General features: G+C 55.4%; 1 protein-coding gene across 9 annotated transcripts in view; it reads right to left on the bottom strand.

The window, feature by feature from the left end:
• NAV2 (neuron navigator 2) overlaps positions 1-18,875 on the bottom strand; it is a 352,103-nt gene that overhangs the window by 112,954 nt on the left and 220,274 nt on the right. For all 9 annotated transcript variants that reach the window (XM_066583580.1, XM_066583587.1, XM_066583577.1 and 6 more), the window contains exons 3-5: positions 16,085-16,137; positions 12,984-13,056; positions 3,826-4,096 (exon numbers count right to left, since the gene is read on the bottom strand). In XM_066583580.1, coding sequence (XP_066439677.1) covers positions 3,826-4,096; positions 12,984-13,056; positions 16,085-16,137 — 397 coding nt within the window. The remainder of the gene's footprint in view (positions 1-3,825; positions 4,097-12,983; positions 13,057-16,084; positions 16,138-18,875) is intronic.

The raw sequence follows: 18,875 nt of genomic DNA, 5'->3' as shown, positions 1-18,875 counted from the left end.
GGGCCGTATTCTACATGATGTCATGAGAACCTGCCGCGGCAGCGAGTCAGCAGGGCCGGCCCTAATTTATGGCTAATGTCAGGTTTGTGATCTAATTATGCTCGAAGGTACGATTCACCACAGAGATCGGCTTTCCTCTGAGAAAATGAGAAATGCGGATTATTAGAATAATAGTCCAACTGTTTACAGGCCGGCGGGAGAGGCAGAGACCCTAAAGAGACCCTAATGAGTCCGAATGGGAGGGGGCTTATAGGGTTACACAGGATCAAGCATGAGCAACTGAGAGCCTATATGACCATTAACCTGAGGAGGGGTCTCTATCTGACCAGGGGGTATAATACACCTAAGGAGGGGTCTCTATCTGACCACAGGGTATAATACTCCTGAGGAGGGGTCTCTATCTGACCGCGGGGTATAATAGACCTGAGGAGGGGTCTCTATCTGACCGCGGGGTATAATACACCTGAGGAGGGGTCTCTATCTGACCGCGGGGTATAATAGACCTGAGGAGGGGTCTCTATCTGACCGCGGGGTATAATAGACCTGAGGAGGGGTCTCTATCTGACCACGGGGTATAATAGACCTGAGGAGGGGTCTCTATCTGACCAGGGGGTATAATACCCCTGAGGAGGGGTCTCTATCTGACCACGGGGTATAATACCCCTGAGGAGGGGTCTCTATCTGACCGCGGGGTATATTACACCTGAGGAGGGGTCTTTATCTGACCACGGGGTATAATACCCCTGAGGAGGGGTCTCTATCTGACCACGGGGTATAATACCCCTGAGGAGGGGTCTCTATCTGACCACGGGGTATAATACCCCTGAGGAGGGGTCTCTATCTGACCACGGGGTATAATACCCCTGAGGAGGGGTCTCTATCTGACCACGGGGTATAATACCCCTGAGGAGGGGTCTCTATCTGACCACGGGGTATAATACCCCTGAGGAGGGGTCTCTATCTGACCACGGGGTATAATACCCCTGAGGAGGGGTCTCTATCTGACCACGGGGTATAATACCCCTGAGGAGGGGTCTCTATCTGACCACGGGGTATAATACCCCTGAGGAGGGGTCTCTATCTGACCACGGGGTATAATACCCCTGAGGAGGGGTCTCTATCTGACCACAGGGTATAATACCCCTGAGGAGGAGTCTCTATCTGACTACAAGGTATAATACCCCTGAGGAGGGGTCTCTATCTGACCACGGGGTATAATACCCCTGAGGAGGGGTCTCTATCTGACCACGGGGTATAATACCCCTGAGGAGGGGTCTCTATCTGACCACGGGGTATAATACACCTGAGGAGGGGTCTCTATCTGACCATGGGGTATAATACACCTGAGGAGGGGTCTCTATCTGACCACGGGGTATAATACACCTGAGGAGGGGTCTCTATCTGACCACAGGGTATAATACCCCTGAGGAGGAGTCTCTATCTGACTACAAGGTATAATACCCCTGAGGAGGGGTCTCTATCTGACCACGGGGTATAATACCCCTGAGGAGGGGTCTCTATCTGACCATGGGGTATAATACCCCTGAGGAGGGGTCTCTATCTGACCACGGGGTATAATACCCCTGAGGAGGGGTCTCTATCTGACCACGGGGTATAATACACCTGAGGAGGGGTCTCTATCTGACCATGGGGTATAATACCCCTGAGGAGGGGTCTCTATCTGACCACGGGGTATAATACCCCTGAGGAGGGGTCTCTATCTGACCATGGGGTATAATACACCTGAGGAGGGGTCTCTATCTGACCATGGGGTATAATACACCTGAGGAGGGGTCTCTATCTGACCACGGGGTATAATACATCTGTGGACTCCCTCACATGGGCGTATGTGTCCTTTGTACTTCTCGTGTATTTTTCACGTACATGAAATACGCACGGCACAACCAGCAGGCGTGTACAGGCACATGTGCTGCGGATTGTAAATCCCTATATGCACCGCAATAAAAAACGCTGCTTTTTTTTCACGTGCGTGTTGTGGGGCGTCCCAATAGAAACCAATGGACTGTTAGCACCAAGTAACACAGCGGTGTGCGCCCGCACGACGTCTGGCTGTACAGCGGTGCGCGCCCGCACGACGTGTGACAACGCGGCGGTGCGCGCCCGCACGACGTGTGACATCGCGGGGGTGCGCGCCCTCAGGCCGTGCGGCCGTGCGCGCTCTCAGGCCGTGCGGCCGTGCGCGCCCTCAGGCCGTGCGGCGGTGCGCGCCCTCAGGCCGTGCGGCGGTGCGCGCCCTCAGGCCGTGCGGCCGTGCGGCGGTGCGCGCCCTCAGGCCGTGCGGCCGTGCGGCGGTGCGCGCCCTCAGGCCGTGCGGCCGTGCGGCGGTGCGCGCCCTCAGGCCGTGCGGGCGTGCGGCGGTGCGCGCCCTCAGGCCGTGCGGGCGTGCGGCGGTGCGCGCCCTCAGGCCGTGCGGGCGTGCGGCGGTGCGCGCCCTCAGGCCGTGCGGGCGTGCGGCGGTGCGCGCCCTCAGGCCGTGCGGGCGTGCGGCGGTGCGCGCCCTCAGGCCGTGCGACCGTGCGGCGGTGCGCGCCCTCAGGCCTTGTGACCGTGAGGCGGTGCGCGCCCTCAGGCCGTGTGACCGTGCGGCGGTGCGCGCCCTAAGGCCGTGTGACCGTGCGGCGGTGCGCGCCCTCAGGCCGTGTGACCGTGCGGCGGTGCGCGCCCTCAGGCCGTGCGGGCGTGCGGCGGTGCGCGCCCTCAGGCCGTGCGGGCGTGCGGCGGTGCGCGCCCTCAGGCCGTGCGGGCGTGCGGCGGTGCGCGCCCTCAGGCCGTGTGACCGTGCGGCGGTGCGCGCCCTCAGGCCTTGTGACCGTGAGGCGGTGCGCGCCCTCAGGCCGTGTGACCGTGCGGCGGTGCGCGCCCTAAGGCCGTGTGACCGTGCGGCGGTGCGCGCCCTAAGGCCGTGTGACCGTGCGGCGGTGCGCGCCCTAAGGCCGTGTGACCGTGCGGCGGTGCGCGCCCTAAGGCCGTGTGACCGTGCGGCGGTGCGCGCCCTCAGGCCGTGTGGGCGTGCGGCGGTGCGCGCCCTCAGGCCGTGTGGGCGTGCGGCGGTGTGCGCCCTCAGGCCGTGCGGGCGTGCGGCGGTGCGCGCCCTCAGGCCGTGTGGCGGTGCGCGCCCTCAGGCCGTGTGGCCGTGCGCGCCCTCAGGCCGTGTGGCCGTGCGCGCCCTCAGGCCGTGTGGCCGTGCGCGCCCTCAGGCCGTGTGGCCGTGCGGCGGTGCGCGCCCTCAGGCCGTGTGGCCGTGCGGCGGTGCGCGCCCTCAGGCCGTGCGGCGGTGCGCGCCCTCAGGCCGTGTGGCCGTGCGGCGGTGCGCGCCCTCAGGCCGTGTGGCCGTGCGGCGGTGCGCGCCCTCAGGCCGTGTGGCCGTGCGGCGGTGCGCGCCCTCAGGCCGTGTGGCCGTGCGGCGGTGCGCGCCCTCAGGCCGTGTGGCCGTGCGGCGGTGCGCGCCCTCAGGCCGTGTGGCCGTGCGGCGGTGCGCGCCCTCAGGCCGTGTGGCCGTGCGGCGGTGCGCGCCCTCAGGCCGTGTGACCGTGCGGCGGTGTGCGCCCTCAGGACGTGTGACTGTGCGGCGGTGTGCGCCCTCAGGACGTGTGACTGTGCGGCGGTGTGCGCCCTCAGGACGTGTGACTGTACGGCGGTGTGCGCCCTCAGGACGTGTGACTGTGCGGCGGTGTGCGCCCTCAGGACGTGTGACTGTACGGCGGTGTGCGCCCTCCGGCCGTGTGACTGTGCGGCGGTGTGCGCCCTCAGGACGTGTGACTACGCAGCGCCGTGGGGCGTGTAGATACGTGGCGGGGACGGTACCTGGAGTGCATCTCTCCTTGTGCTTTACTCTGTGACTGGGGAGGTTGCTGCGGTTGTTGGCACTGGACTTGAGCGGGTGAATAGGGCTGGGCATGGGGGGTGCTGGAAGGAGGATATGGCTGCTGGCACTGGTTTGGCGTTCCTGAATGTTGGGGTGCTGGAGCCGGCTGGTGAGGATTCGGTTTCTGGATTTGCTGCTGCTGTTGCTGCTTGAAGCGCGACAGACTGAAGAACAGACCGAGGATCGCCTTCAGATTACCATTCCTGATCTCTGCAAACAAAGAGGAGACAAGAGGTTAGAGAGCGCGGCCCTCGGAGGGTATATATATATCATGTTTACCCCAAAATAACACAGGGTCTTATATATTTTTGCTCCAAATGATTCTGCCTATTCCATGTACGGCTGCCGGGAGGCGCTAGAGGCATCAACTTCTTTTTATTAACTGTAACTGGGGCTTATTTTCAGGCAAACTGGGGAGATAATATATCATACATATACCCTGCAGCACAGCCCCGGCCCCGTATGCAGCTATACCTCCATTATATTCTGTATCCGTCACATTGCACAGTGTCCTTTCCTTATATTAGAGCTATATGGACTCCACACAACACCAAATAGCAGCTTCCATCTACATAACTGTACTTATTTAGGATCTACACCGACCGCCCCTTTATTAGACCCCCATCTAGTGGCGTCCGACTCTGTTGGCCTTCAGATCCGCAACAATTCTTCGTGGTGTAGATTCCACTCGGTGATGAAGTCGTTCTGCAGGAATATCGGCCCCTGCGGACAGGAAGCTTCTTGTAGCTGCCGCAGATTAGATGGCGGTGCTGACATGTTCTGACCGGCTGACGGGAAGGGGTCAGCGATTCATGCTGCTTGTGCCAAATTCTGTCCTCCCAACAGAAATCTGCATCCATCTGACCAGGAGATGTTTTCCCGCTGTTCAGTGATACAAGTTTTGCGCTCTTTTGCCCGCTGGAGTCTTTCTGTTCCTCTTAGACACAATGGCACTGGAACTCTTCGCCCGCTGTTATACCATCCATGCGGAGGAACGGCGAGTTGTGCGTTCGGACACATTAGTTGGCGCTCCAACGTTGTATTCAGCTGACTGTGCAGCCTGTTGGTCAGAGCGATTCCTGACATCCTCCTCCGACCCCTTCTAGTGACGAGTTATGTCCATCCACAGGATCCCCTCTCACTGGATGCTTTTCCTTGATCGCGCCATTCTCTGTATACTCTCCACACCGTTACATGAGATAATGCTGCCCCCTGGTTGGCAGTGAGCCCCCGGCTAGTCTAGCACCGATGACCGGCCTCGTTGGAAGTCGCTCCGATCGCTGGATTTTCCCATCTGATGTGGATTCACACTGAAACTGATCCACGGAAAACTTGTCACAGGATTTTATGCTCTGGGGTCACGGGGGTAATTACCATCCAGGGAAGGGCCAATCATGAGAGGGCCGAGGGGTCTAAAAAGAGGTAGGGGGTCTAATAAAGGGGCCCATCAGTACATACAGTATATCTCTTTAATGCCGCACAGCTTTCCCTGCACGCTGCCACTTCAGCAGAGGAGTTGTAATACTCTGCGGACGCCGTCCTCCGGCCCCCCGTACTCCTGTATACTGGATTGAAGTAGTCAGAATCCCCCGTGCAGGCGACTTCAGAGCCCGTGGAGCCGCTTACTGCTGCGGCTGATTTGTACCGTCCACAGAATATGTTGGCGCTATGCAAGTAAAGCCTATGGACACTTTCTAGCTGACAGCAACTCCCAGCGGATAAAACATGGTCTGGAGTCCCGGACCGGGAGGCGCTGCAGCAGCTGTAGGGACCACAATCAGACACAAGGCCGGGTAAAGGGAGAAGATTCCACTGAAAGGACGAGCTCTGATAAGACGTTACCATCTAATCCCACCGCCTCCCGGACCCCCAGCAAACAGACCAGAGCATAAGGGAGATTGTATATATAGGAGAACGCCGGCGGCCTCACAGCTCCGCGCTGGTGTAAGATACCCCTCTCCTGAAATACTCTGTGCCGCAGAGAGACCAGGCTCCTCCCACTATGTAACTCCGCCTCTGTCTGCCACCTCCCACTAGATCAGCACACTGATTTCCTAAAATACTCTGTGCTGCAAGAATCTTGCTCTATCAACTAGACAAGAAGCCAAAGTAAAGGAGGTGGAAAGAGAAGGCTTGTGCCAAGGAGGGTCCTGACCGTATGTGCTGATGGCTGTATGCGAGCTGCACCCCACATTCACAGATGTACCTCACATGGCCCAGCACACGGACACACGTATGTGTGCGACACCTGCAGGCGGTGGATACTGCAGTACGCCCGTGTCTATAGTCTGATTGGCTGTAATCAGCCAGTGTGCTGTCCGTGAAATACACAGACGGCGAACGCACCAAATATACATCCGAGTGCGTGATCCCTTAGCCTCTGCAGCTGCTGTGACATGGCTTGTAGTGTGCTGTGCACACAGGCATCCCAGAAATATTGATGAACTGAAAAGCATTTGCAAGGAGGAATACTCCAAAATTCTCCTCAATGTTGTACAAATCTTATTTGCCCCCAGCAAATATTTTCTGTAGCTGCAACCGGCTAAGGGGGATCTGCAGGTTACTAAATGGGTCACTTACTTTTCCACTCACTACTGTAGATGTTTATTCAATGCGTTCAGCATAAGACATAAGCGGTACGACTGTTTGTGTGATAGCAGTTTAGACAGACGTGGCGGCTGACCAGTTGTAACCACATGCCGATCAGCACTAATTGCCGGTAAGTCCGACTGCCGCCCAGCAATCAGCGGTGAGCTGCATCGAGTGACAGCGGATCAGCTGCAACATGTCAGGCACTTAAATGGGACTCATCGAACCACGTTTTATTAGTAACGCAGAAATCCAGGGAATTTCAAAGGGTTCACTTACTTTTTGCAATGGTTACACAGGCTAGGTAGGTGAATAATTTACTCACCGCTGATTTTTGCATATCATGACAATAACATGTAGCTTTATATGTGAATGGCTCCAGGTGTTTACACGCAAGGGAGTGAGCCGGCTCCTGGCGCCGTAGCGGACGAGTCACCAGAGATAACTGGCCACAGCAGTAATTACAAGAGGGGCCGGGAACAGGTGCGGACCCCATCTACAAGTGTATACATTACAAGTGTTAAGAGAGGGGCTGCAGCCGGAGAGGCGACACCCGGGGCACAGCGGAGGCACAGGCCAACAATGATTACCAGGTGTGAGGAGAGATCATCCAGGACATGACACCCCCCCCCCCCCCCATCCTGCCGCCCCGTCTAGAGCAACATCCCAAGGAAGTAAGAGGCAAGTTGGGAAAGACTCCCAGGGACTCCTGACATTATTCCTATCCTGGGAGTAGTTACCAGAGTTTCCCCCGACCCCCCCCCCCCCCCTATGACAGCAGCGTCTCCCCGACTCCCCCCCGTATGACAGCAGCGTCTCCCCGACTCCCCCTCCCATATGACAGCAGCGTCTCCCCCCCCCCCCCATATTACAGAGGCGTCTCCCCGACTCTCCCCCCACCCCGTATGACAGCAGCGTCTCCCCAACTCCTCCCCCCCGTGTGACAGCAGCGTCTCCTCGTCTCACAGCAGCGTCTCCGCTGTATGACAGCAGCGTCTCCCCGACCCCCCCGTATGACAGCAGCGTCTCCCCGACCCCCCCGTATGACAGCAGCGTCTCCCCGACCCCTCCGTATGACAGCAGCGTCTCCCCGACCCCTCCGTATGACAGCAGCGTCTCCCCGACCCCTCCGTATGACAGCAGCGTCTCCCCGACCCCTCCGTATGACAGCAGCGTCTCCCCGACCCCTCCGTATGACAGCAGCGTCTCCCCGACCCCCCCGTATGACAGCAGCGCCTCCCCGACCCCCCCCCGTATGACAGCAGCGTCTCCCCGACTCCCCCCCGTATGACAGCAGCGTCTCCCCGACTCCCCCCCCGTATGACAGCAGCGTCTCCCCGACCCCCCCGTATGACAGCAGCGTCTCCCCGACCCCCCCGTATGACAGCAGCGTCTCCCCGACCCCCCCCCCCCCGTATGACAGCAGCGTCTCCCCGACCCCCCCCCCCCGATGACAGCAGCGTCTCCCCGACCCCCCCCCCCGTATGACAGCAGCGTCTCCCCGACCCCCCCCCCCGTATGACAGCAGCGTCTCCCCGACCCCCCCCCCCCGTATGACAGCAGCGTCTCCCCGACCCCCCGTATGACAGCAGCGTCTCCCCGACCCCCCGTATGACAGCAGCGTCTCCCCGACCCCCCCGTATGACAGCAGCGTCTCCCCGACCCCCCCGTATGACAGCAGCGTCTCCCCGACCCCCCGTATGACAGCAGCGTCTCCCCGACCCCCCGTATGACAGCAGCGTCTCCCCGACCCCCGGATGACAGCAGCGTCTCCCCGACCCCCCGTATGACAGCAGCGTCTCCCCGACCCCCCCCCCCGTATGAAAGCAGCGTCTCCCCGACCCCCCCCCCCGATGACAGCAGCGTCTCCCCGACCCCCCCCCCTGTATGACAGCAGCGTCTCCCCGACCCCCCCCCCCCGTATGACAGCAGCGTCTCCCCGACCCCCCCCCCCGTATGACAGCAGCGTCTCCCCGACCCCCCGTATGACAGCAGCGTCTCCCCGACCCCCCGTATGACAGCAGCGTCTCCCCGACCCCCCCGTATGACAGCAGCGTCTCCCCGACCCCCCCGTATGACAGCAGCGTCTCCCCGACCCCCCGTATGACAGCAGCGTCTCCCCGACCCCCCGTATGACAGCAGCGTCTCCCCGACCCCCCGTATGACAGCAGCGTCTCCCTGACCCCCCGTATGACAGCAGCGTCTCCCCGACCCCCCCCCCCGTATGAAAGCAGCGTCTCCCCGACCCCCCCCCCCGTATGAAAGCAGCGTCTCCCCGACCCCCCGTATGACAGCAGCGTCTCCCCGACCCCCCGTATGACAGCAGCGTCTCCCCGACCCCCCGTATGACAGCAGCGTCTCCCCGACCCCCCGTATGACAGCAGCGTCTCCCCGACCCCCCGTATGACAGCAGCGTCTCCCCGACCCCCCCCCCGTATGAGAGCAGCGTCTCCCCGACCCCCCCCCTATGAAAGCAGCGTCTCCCCGACCCCCCCCCCGTATGAAAGCAGCGTCTCCCCGACCCCCCCCCCGTATGAAAGCAGCGTCTCCCCGACCCCCCCCCCCCCCCCGTATGAAAGCAGCGTCTCCCCGAGCCCCCCCCCCCCCCATGACAGCAGCATCTCCCCGACCCCCCGTACGACCATGAAGAGGGTGCCTGACACCCACCGAACCCCTTGTACTATACGGATTTGACGTGACTACAAGCCCCATCAGATGAGAGTTTTGTATCTTCATACATATTAGATTCTTGGATCCCAAAGATTTGCCATCGAATAGAAAGTCCCATCCTTAAGGAGCCCAGACACCTCCAATAGTTGTGGGATGAAGACTAAGGCCATTTCTCCCGGCTCCCCCCTACACAGGAGCGAGCGTCCTGCCGACAGCCAAGGACCGCGCAAAAGTCTTAGGCAGGTGCAGGAAAAATGCTGCAGAGTAAGAAGCTTCCAGAAGTTGAAGTGTTACTAGTTTATTTGTGTCACTTCACAGAATGTAACGACTGAACAGCAGAGAGATGTAACCCCCTCAGTATTCGGAGGGTTTGTTACAATTGTATCCGGTCTAGATCATTTTCTATCAGCCATATAACACTGATTCCCAGCTGATACACTGTAACAAAGCCATCTGTGTGCTAACCTCATCCGCAGCAGAGAGGTTTGGATTGATTGGATACAATTGCAACAAATCCTCAGCTGTATCACACAACAGACTGATCTCTGCAGGCTATGCGTATGCACTCCCATAGAGAACAGTGTGCGCATGCGCAGCGGACACATCTCTGCAGGCTGTGCATATGCACCCCTATAGAGAACAGTGTGCGCATGCGCAGCGGACCCATCTCTGCAGGCTGTGCGTATGCACTCCCATAGAGAACAGTGTGCGCATGCGCAGCGGACCCATCTCTGCAGGCTCTGCGTATGCACTCCTATAGAGAACAGTGCGAGCATGCGCAGCGAACCCTTCTCTGCAGGCTGTGCATATGCACCCCTATAGAGAACAGTGTGCGCATGCGCAGCGGACCCATCTCTGCAGGCTGTGCGTATGCACTCCCATAGAGAACAGTGTGCGCATGCGCAGCGGACCCATCTCTGCAGGCTCTGCGTATGCACTCCTATAGAGAACAGTGCGAGCATGCGCAGCGAACCCTTCTCTGCAGGCTGTGCATATGCACCCCTATAGAGAACAGTGCGCACATGCGCAGCGGACCCATCACTGCAGGCTGTGCGTATGCACTCCCATAGAGAACAGTGTGCGCATGCGCAGCGGACCCATCTCTGCAGGCTGCGTGCGCACACACTGTTATCTATTGGAGTGCGTACGCACAGCCTGCAGAGATCAGTCCGCTGGCGCCAACCTCTTAAGGGCGGGAAGCCGTGCGAGTATGAATAGTACCTTCCCGGACTCCTCCAGACCCGCCCTGTGAGCACCATAATTTACTTTATGATGCCTACAGGATGCAACAGGTTCCCATTAGGCCGCATCTACGCAGCCGAGAAAACTGCACGATGCACAAAACTCATGAGCCGTATTAACCCATTCTGCTCCATGGGTTCATTTACACCGGCGATTTTCCACTTACATTAATTGTGCAGCACAGAAAAAACTGGAGCAGGTCTTATTTTTCTGCGACTGATGCACACGAACAGGACATGCAACGTGTGGCGTCTCGCACATCATACATCATATACACGGAGTGTCCGTGTGCTGTGCGATGCGAGAGTCTCGGGTACAACTCGCCCTCGTCCGTGTAAATGAGGCCTTAGGTGTGCAAAGGTTTTCAGCTTCTGCGTGTCAACAAGGAATGTTTCTACTCCTGGACAGCAAGCAGAGTTGGGGCAGGATTCCTTGGATTTTATATATATAGCATTAAAGAGTCCCCAGTAATCCCCCCTCGCAGCTGTACGGGTCACCCGATACGGGGCCGGCCGCAGCTTTCCGCTGCTCCGCGCCGACACCTTTATTTTCGTGCGTACAACTGGTAGGACGACTTCTCGCTGTATTTCCAGCCTCGCACTTGTGTCACAGAAATAGGGTGACATCGGATCCAGCGCCTATTTCTGGAGCGCGGAATCCCGGAGACGCAGAAGACAAAGGGATCATTCTTCTCGGAGGAGAAACAAGCCGACATTTCTCTTTTCAGGCTTAAATCCGAACAATTAAGCGTTTGGGGAGGACAATCAGCGCTCCGCCGCTTTATTTGCTTTGTCAATCCGCATTATGACAGCTCTAATCCCGGAGCGCTTGTAGTGAATGGAAAGCATCCCGTTCTGGGGGGACATGGGGTCACCGGGGTCACATGATCAGTTTCGCCTTCACATATTAATTTGTGTTTGGTTTCTGACATGCTGATCTGCCGTCAGCGCGCCAATGATGTCATAACGACTAAACAACGGGGTTTACCTGCATGTAGGGGATGACATCTCAGGACGGGGGGCTATGGAAGTAAGATCTGTGCTTGCTGTAAACTTGTTACTAAGTCCCTTCCTGACGTTGTCACTCATTGTTTAGTGCCAGCATCTACAGCCGTGCTCCCCTGTCCTGGTGCGGGAGAGAATGGTACAGAGGACAGGACCGTGGGTGCGACACCGCCGACACGTCACGTGTGCCGTGATCTGTACGAGACTGGGGCGCTAAAGAATGACAGCGTCCGGAGAGATCGAAACAGGGCGGTCAAGGATAACGCTGTGTTTATTAGGAGGAGGGGGGGGCTGCAAAGGGCCTTCAATTCCGATGGGGACTACAGAGGGGACCTCTATGACTGTGGGAGAAAAGAGGGGGCTTCGGTTTACTGTGGGGGCCACAGAGGAGGCTTCCCTGTCTATTGTGGGCTACAGAGGGGGCTTCCATGACTGAGGGTAATTCTTGTACTGTGGGGGCTACACAGGAGTTTGAATTAATGTGGGGGCTACACAGTGTGCCGGAAGAAGTCTTCATGGCGGTCTGGGACAGATAGTTTGTAGGACCTGTTCATGGTGTTGGGATGAAGGCGAGGGTTACAGTGCGTGGGGTCTGAGTTTTTATTACTTTTTGGATCACCGATAAAGATTCAGAGGGGGGCGCTCAAGATACCTTTATACCCACCAAGGTGTTACAATGGCCCTGATTGTAGGTGAAGTCAATGGAGGGTGAGCAGGAATCAATGTACCAAAGCCAGACCCTCCGATCCTCACATGACATGGTTCTTTATCAGGGGACTCCATATTGACATCTCCTTGTCCCCAAAATAATTATTCATAATTTGAACCTGAATGGTAATTAAAGAGGATGTCCAGAATTAACAAATATGGCTGCTTTCTTCCAAAAACAGTGCCACACCTGTCCACTGGTTGTATGTGGTATTGCAGCTCAGTGCCATTTAGTTCAATGCCGTGGCGCTGGACACAAGTCATGTACAGATGTGGCGCGGTTCCTTATCCTTTTACAACTCCTCCATCATCTGACTCCATGATGAAAGGTTACTTACAAATATCAGCAAGATCCCCACTTCTTCCTCCAATCTGGGATTGCAAGTTTATCTTTACGCTAATTGGAGTACCCAAAATTTCTTGGGCAACCAGACGAATTGAAAGTAGTCACATGATGATCCCTGACCTGCGTCAACCACAGGCGCAATGACTAACTCTGCCTTGTTAGATCTCTGCACTGATGGCCAAACCTCACTTTTAGGATTAAGGACTAAACATGTAATAAATGTAATATTTATCAGATCAGGATAAGCGCTAAAAGAAACCAAAATTAATGATGCAGTACCACTTATTGCCACTAGGTGTAAAGTATGTCCATTTCCATCCACTTTGTGGTTTCTTCTAGGGGAATACTCTTATACCCTGTATATTGTATAAAGTGTGGGACGAGGACTACAGATTCCAGCAATACCCCAACAAATCCCTTAGAGCGGACCCCATTAGAAGCAGCTCTCCGGCCCCCATCATGGAGGACTTGTCCCGCGAGAGGTGAAGGTGTTACACAAGGGTCCCCAGGTGACCAGACAAGGTGACGGTGGACTCACCCTCCGCGGACAGGCCTTGTATGTTAATTCCTTTTGCTGCCAGGAAGCTGAGGCAGGCGTCAATGTTCTCAATCTGAAGAAAACACAAGGTGACGATTAAACACATAAAAGTGACCGTTGGTGACAAGTGACAGCGATCGTGCTGCATCACAGGTGACCGAGGCGTTCAGCATCAATCCCCATCTGTGCATAGATGTAAACCCCCTCAGTATTCGGAGTGACGCCCGTCGCCTTCACTACAGCATCGGTTCTTCTCGGTACACTCGCACACAGCCAGGGATTGTGCAGGATTATAGTCAGGTCTATCATCATTAACCAATTACACCAAACAGGTGATAACGATCATCATATGCATACGGAGGTTGAAATACAGTCATTAACTGAAACAGCTGTGTAGGAGGCTTAGAACTGGGTGAGGAACGGCCAAACTCTGCTACAAGGGTGAGGTTATGGAAGACAGTTTCATGTCACAAGTCATACACCCTGGCAGGACGGAGCGCAGCAACAAGACACGAGGTAGATATACTCCATCAGCAAGGTCTCTTCTAGGTAAAGAGTTCACAACAGACTGGGGTTTAAGAAGCCGACAGAAGATCTGTTCTCCAAGATGTCAGTAACAACCCCCACCCAAGTTCTTTCAAAAACTGTGTGCAAGCGTACCTGGAAGTACTGATGCTGTTGAGATGATAATGGGAGTCGCACCAAATACTGCGGGGATTACATTTCTCTTTTGTTTGGTTACTTTGTTTTTGTCAATTAACAAAATGCAAACTTTTAACCCTTCCATTTCTGAAAGCGTTCTTACCGCGCAGCATGTTTACCACTCCTGCCTAAAAGGCTGCACAGTCCTGTATATATTACACACCGTCCTCCATATATATATTCACGGTAACCCTGCAGGATTCGCTGCCTCTTCCATGTCTGCCTACGGGGGATTCTCTTGCATTGGTGCCACCATTTCTGAAGGTGATGCAGGTTTGACTACGGGTACCTTGGCAGCGTATAAACATCATGCGTGACTTCTAGGACTTGCTATGTGCAGGACTATTGCACCTGACTTGGCACCTTTTTCAGCCACGTGGCATTTCTCATGGTGGTGAATAATGGAAGTCACCGTTTAGCTCCAACTTGACACAAAGCGGTAAGATAACGGCCCCGAGGGACGACTGATTTATAGTTATTGCTGGTGGGGGTCATGCGGTATACAGCAGATGGCGGTACTGTATATTACGTTTTCATTCGTCTTGTCAGCATTGCAGTTTACAGTCCTAACGGCGGCTGAACAATAGAGATGGAGTTGGGTGTGATGGAGATTAGTGAGGTTGGAGGGTCCGGGGGTCAGTTATTCCAGCCATGCCAGGACTGCAGGCGAGGAGCGTCATCTCAGGAATTCATGGCATGCCACAGGGGGGGTCCTCCCAAAAATAGATCACCCACAACTGTCACCCGGCAGCAGCGGTGTCAGTAACGGATGACAAGTGTCCTTCCGTAAAACCCGAGAATGGCAGCAAAATCCAGAACTCTGCTGCAAACGTAACGTCTCCAGGACGCCGCAGCGGGGGACACGAGGCGTCCGCAGAACATCGCGGCAGGCTTACCATCAGGGATGTGACCGTTTTCAGAGCCGTGTTAGGCACTCCGCCCCACATTTATGACAAGGATTGCAAGACAGATTCTGTGCCAAGATCCGTGTTGGAATCTGCGCCATTTTAGCAGTGCATTGCACACTATGGAAATTGGCGCCGCAGTTCATGCTACAGATTTTTCCATCTGCGGATTTTAAAATGCGCATTGTGGAAAAAAAAAGATCTGACGTGTCAATTGTTGACACAGATTCAGTGTGGAAGTCGCGCGTTCGGTGACAGCAGGCGGATCCGTCTCACTGAATGGGGCTAAATCACGTAGAAGTCTGCGACACAATTCCGAGGGTCAGATTCCGGATTGTCGCTGGTCTCAGGCAGACGCGGATCTGACGCTATTAAAGAACGTGTGAATGCGCCATTAGAAACTATTTTTTGCTGTGTCCAAAATAAAGTTTTGTGGGAAGGGGTGTGGTTTGTGACAAAGGGGTGTGGCTTAAATGTGACATCATGCACCCAAAAATTATACTAACATCTTGGCATAAAAATTGGTGTAAACTAAGCCAAATAATAGGTGGTGTAAAGTCAGTCGGACGAATGTAAAGTGAAACGAGATTGGCCGTCCATTATTAGTTATGGGATTAATTGGGATCGTCTGAGTTTGCACTGTCCAGCTATTGGGCGGGTTTAGTAAATCTGCCCCATTACCTCTACTTCTAGTGGCAAGGTGCACTATGGGTCACATATCATGGGGGCATTCTGGGCAATACTGCAGGTGAAGGCCCCCTTCTGCCGCCAGGTGCACTATGGGTAAACATAGTTTATAACATTGTAGAGCGATGATACAAATGGTTATTATTGTATCAACTATAATCCATGCAGGGAGAAACCTTAAAGGGATGTTCTGGACATTTAGAAAAAGTGGCAGCGGGCAGGCAGCGGGCAGAGGACAAGCAGGCAGCGGGCAGAGGACAAGCGGGCAGCGGGCGGAGGACTCATTCACATCACTGTTTGCTTTCTGTTGTAATGGCAAGCAGATAGCAGAACGGATTTAAAGCCTTAGTTTCCGTTTTTTTAACGGATCCAGTGTAAACATCGGTCAAAAACACCGGAACATTTCAATAAGTGTGTTTTTGTTTTGTTCAATTTCCGTCAGCTTTTAACCCCTTAGTGACCAAGCCAAATTCCGGAAATCTGACATGCGTCACTTTAACATGGACCATTGAATTGTACGAGACGCAGAATGTGAAGTGGAGTCAATGCGGATTCCAAGTCAGATATCTGCTGTGTGAACATCCCCAAACATCCCCCCAGATCCATGGGGTGGGAGACGCTCACTGCAGGCACAGATGTGTCCCAAGGAACCCCAATAGTTTACTTCTCACGGAGATCCCCTATAACTGGCTGACATTATATTACCAGTACAAAGATCCCAAACCCCAAAAGTAGTAACAAGGCAATAGCTGCCCTCCTGACCCCAATAGTGTGACTTACAAGCATGAGGTAAATCTCGGCACTCACCATTTGGGACCTGTTCTTCGGGCAGCCATTGATGTCTTCAATCTTTTCATTCGCTGAAGAAGAGAAAACAAAAACCACAGAGTCAATAGAGAAGAGTCCGGAGAGGGTCCGACAGCCACCTGCACTACTACCACCCAACGTCCGGAGAGGGTCCGACAGCCACCTGCACTACTACCACCCAATGTCCGGAGAGGGTCCAACCTCCGGAGGCCTGCACTACTACCACCCAACGTCCAGAGAGGGTCTGACCTCTGCCTGCACTACTACCACCAAACGTCTGGAGAGGGTCCGACAGCCACCTGCACTACTACCACCAAACGTCCGGAGAGGGTCCGACAGCCACCTGCACTACTACCACCAAACGTCCGGAGAGGGTCCGACAGCCACCTGCACTACTACCACCAAACGTCCGGAGAGGGTCCGACAGCCACCTGCACTACTACCACCAAACGTCCGGAGAGGGTCTGACCTCCGCCTGCACTACTACCACCAAACGTCCGGAGAGGGTCCGACAGCCACCGGCACTACTACCACCATACGTCTGGAGAGGGTCCCACAGCCACCTGCACTACTACCACCAAACGTCCGGAGAGGGTCCGACAGCCACCTGCACTACTACCACCAAACGTCCGGAGAGGGTCTGACCTCCGCCTGCACTACTACCACCAAACGTCCGGAGAGGGTCCGACAGCCACCGGCACTACTACCACCAAACGTCCGGAGAGGGTCCGACAGCCACCTGCACTACTACCACCAAACGTCCGGAGAGGGTCTGACCTCCGCCTGCACTACTGCCACCAAACGTCCGGAGAGGGTCCGACAGCCACCTGCACTACTGCCACCAAACGTCCGGAGAGGGTCCGACAGCCACCTGCACTACTGCCACCAAACGTCCGGAGAGGGTCCGACAGCCACCTGCACTACTACCACCAAACGTCCGGAGAGGGTCTGACAGCCACCTGCACTACTACCACCAAACGTCCGGAGAGGGTCCGACAGCCACCTGCACTACTGCCACCAAACGTCCGGAGAGGGTCCGACAGCCACCTGCACTACTACCACCCAATGTCCGGAGAGGGTCCGACAGCCACCTGCACTACTGCCACCAAACGTCCGGAGAGGGTCCGACAGCCACCTGCACTACTACCACCAAACGTCCGGAGAGGGTCCGACAGCCACCTGCACTACTACCACCAAACGTCCGGAGAGGGTCTGACCTCCGCCTGCACTACTGCCAACCAATGTCCAGAGAGGGTCCAACCTGCGCCTGCACTACTGCCACCCAACGCCCGGAGAGGTCCGATCTCGGTCTGTACTACAACCACCCAACGTGTGAATCCCACAGAGCCGGCCAGAGAGGTGGGGGATTTCACAGGGCCGGGCCCACCCTGCACAGCTGAGCAGAGGGACAACTGTCGGATATTAGATCTCTACAGTCATCTGTCAGATAGGACGCCGGAGCTGTCAGGGGGTCTGCAAGGTACAAGCACCAAGAAGAGGAGTGTGCTGAGCAGCCCTTCATACCAGTCCCTGACCCAGAAGCTGACAGTCTAATCCCCTCTCTCTGAGAGCTCGTTCACACCTACGGACAACAACACGGCTCAAACATGGATGTTATTATCAAGCTTGTATCCATTTTTCATCCACATTTGTTCCTTTCTTTGTGGTCTATTAGATAAATGCGGCGTTCACGATAACCGGGGTATTTCCAGAATTACAAGCTACCGCCATCCACAGGACTGATGACCTGCGGACCGCTGGGCCCTGCACCAGTCCTGAGAAAGAAGGTCCACTAATGAACGCTGTGGTGACGCGCAGGGATGCCGCTGCTTCATTCACTTCAGTGGGAGTCTCGAAGATAGCCGTAATTGACCATTTTTGCTGCCCCCACTGAAATGAATGGAGCAGCATGCATGTGGGGCCACCGCTGTATTCACTACAGATGGAGCTAACTTATGATTTTGTTAATACCCCCCTTAAACAAATTTAAGAATTTGGGGGGATTTTTATTAATATTAAGATCTATAGTTTAAAAAAATTCTAAAATCCTGCAGTTCTCACATCGACCACTAGGGTAATAATAGTCTGACACTTCCTGTTCTGTAGAGAAAGCTTCTCAGCTGCCGTCTCATCATCACCACAGGCAGGATAACAGAGGTGACACCTATATATAGATGATACAGGATCCACCATTCACATTAGGTGATGTCACAGCACACCTCCTCCCCTCCCTGCACACTGAGCATTAAGCCTAATAATAGTCTGACGCTTCCTCTTCGGTAGAGAAAACCTCTCAGCCGTGATTTTATTATCATTACAGGCAGGATAACTGAAAAGTGACAGCTATATATAGAGGACACAGGATTCACCATTCACAATAGGTGATGTCACAGCTCACCTCCTCCCACTTCCTGCATACTGAGCATTAAGCCTAATAGTAGTCTGACACTATAGTGTTGTGCAGGCAGGGTTTGCTATGGCTCCTGAACAGGTTTACAGTCAAGAAGAGAAATAAAAACAGATGCCAATCAAGAACAGGGACGGCCCGGCGCTGAGGGGAACATCTCAGCGGATTGTACCGCGGCTCGTATTACAGAACCAAATAGATATAAGGAAATCTCTTTAGCGGCGCTGCTTATCGAGGATTGCATTGTTAACGCTTGGTGACGGTTCCCTTTAACGATGGAGCCAACTAGAGAGACGAGAAGGTCAGGAGGAGTGATGTCACACATGTAGACGAGAAGGTCAGGAGGGGGGATGTCACACATGTAGACGAGAAGGTCAGGAGGGG

This window comes from Eleutherodactylus coqui, chromosome 11 (genome assembly GCF_035609145.1).
Source record: "Eleutherodactylus coqui strain aEleCoq1 chromosome 11, aEleCoq1.hap1, whole genome shotgun sequence".
In the NCBI taxonomy this organism is placed as follows: Eukaryota; Metazoa; Chordata; class Amphibia; order Anura; family Eleutherodactylidae; genus Eleutherodactylus; species Eleutherodactylus coqui.
The sequence above is the reverse complement of the archived record's forward strand: the minus strand, read 5'-3'. Positions and strand labels throughout refer to the sequence as shown.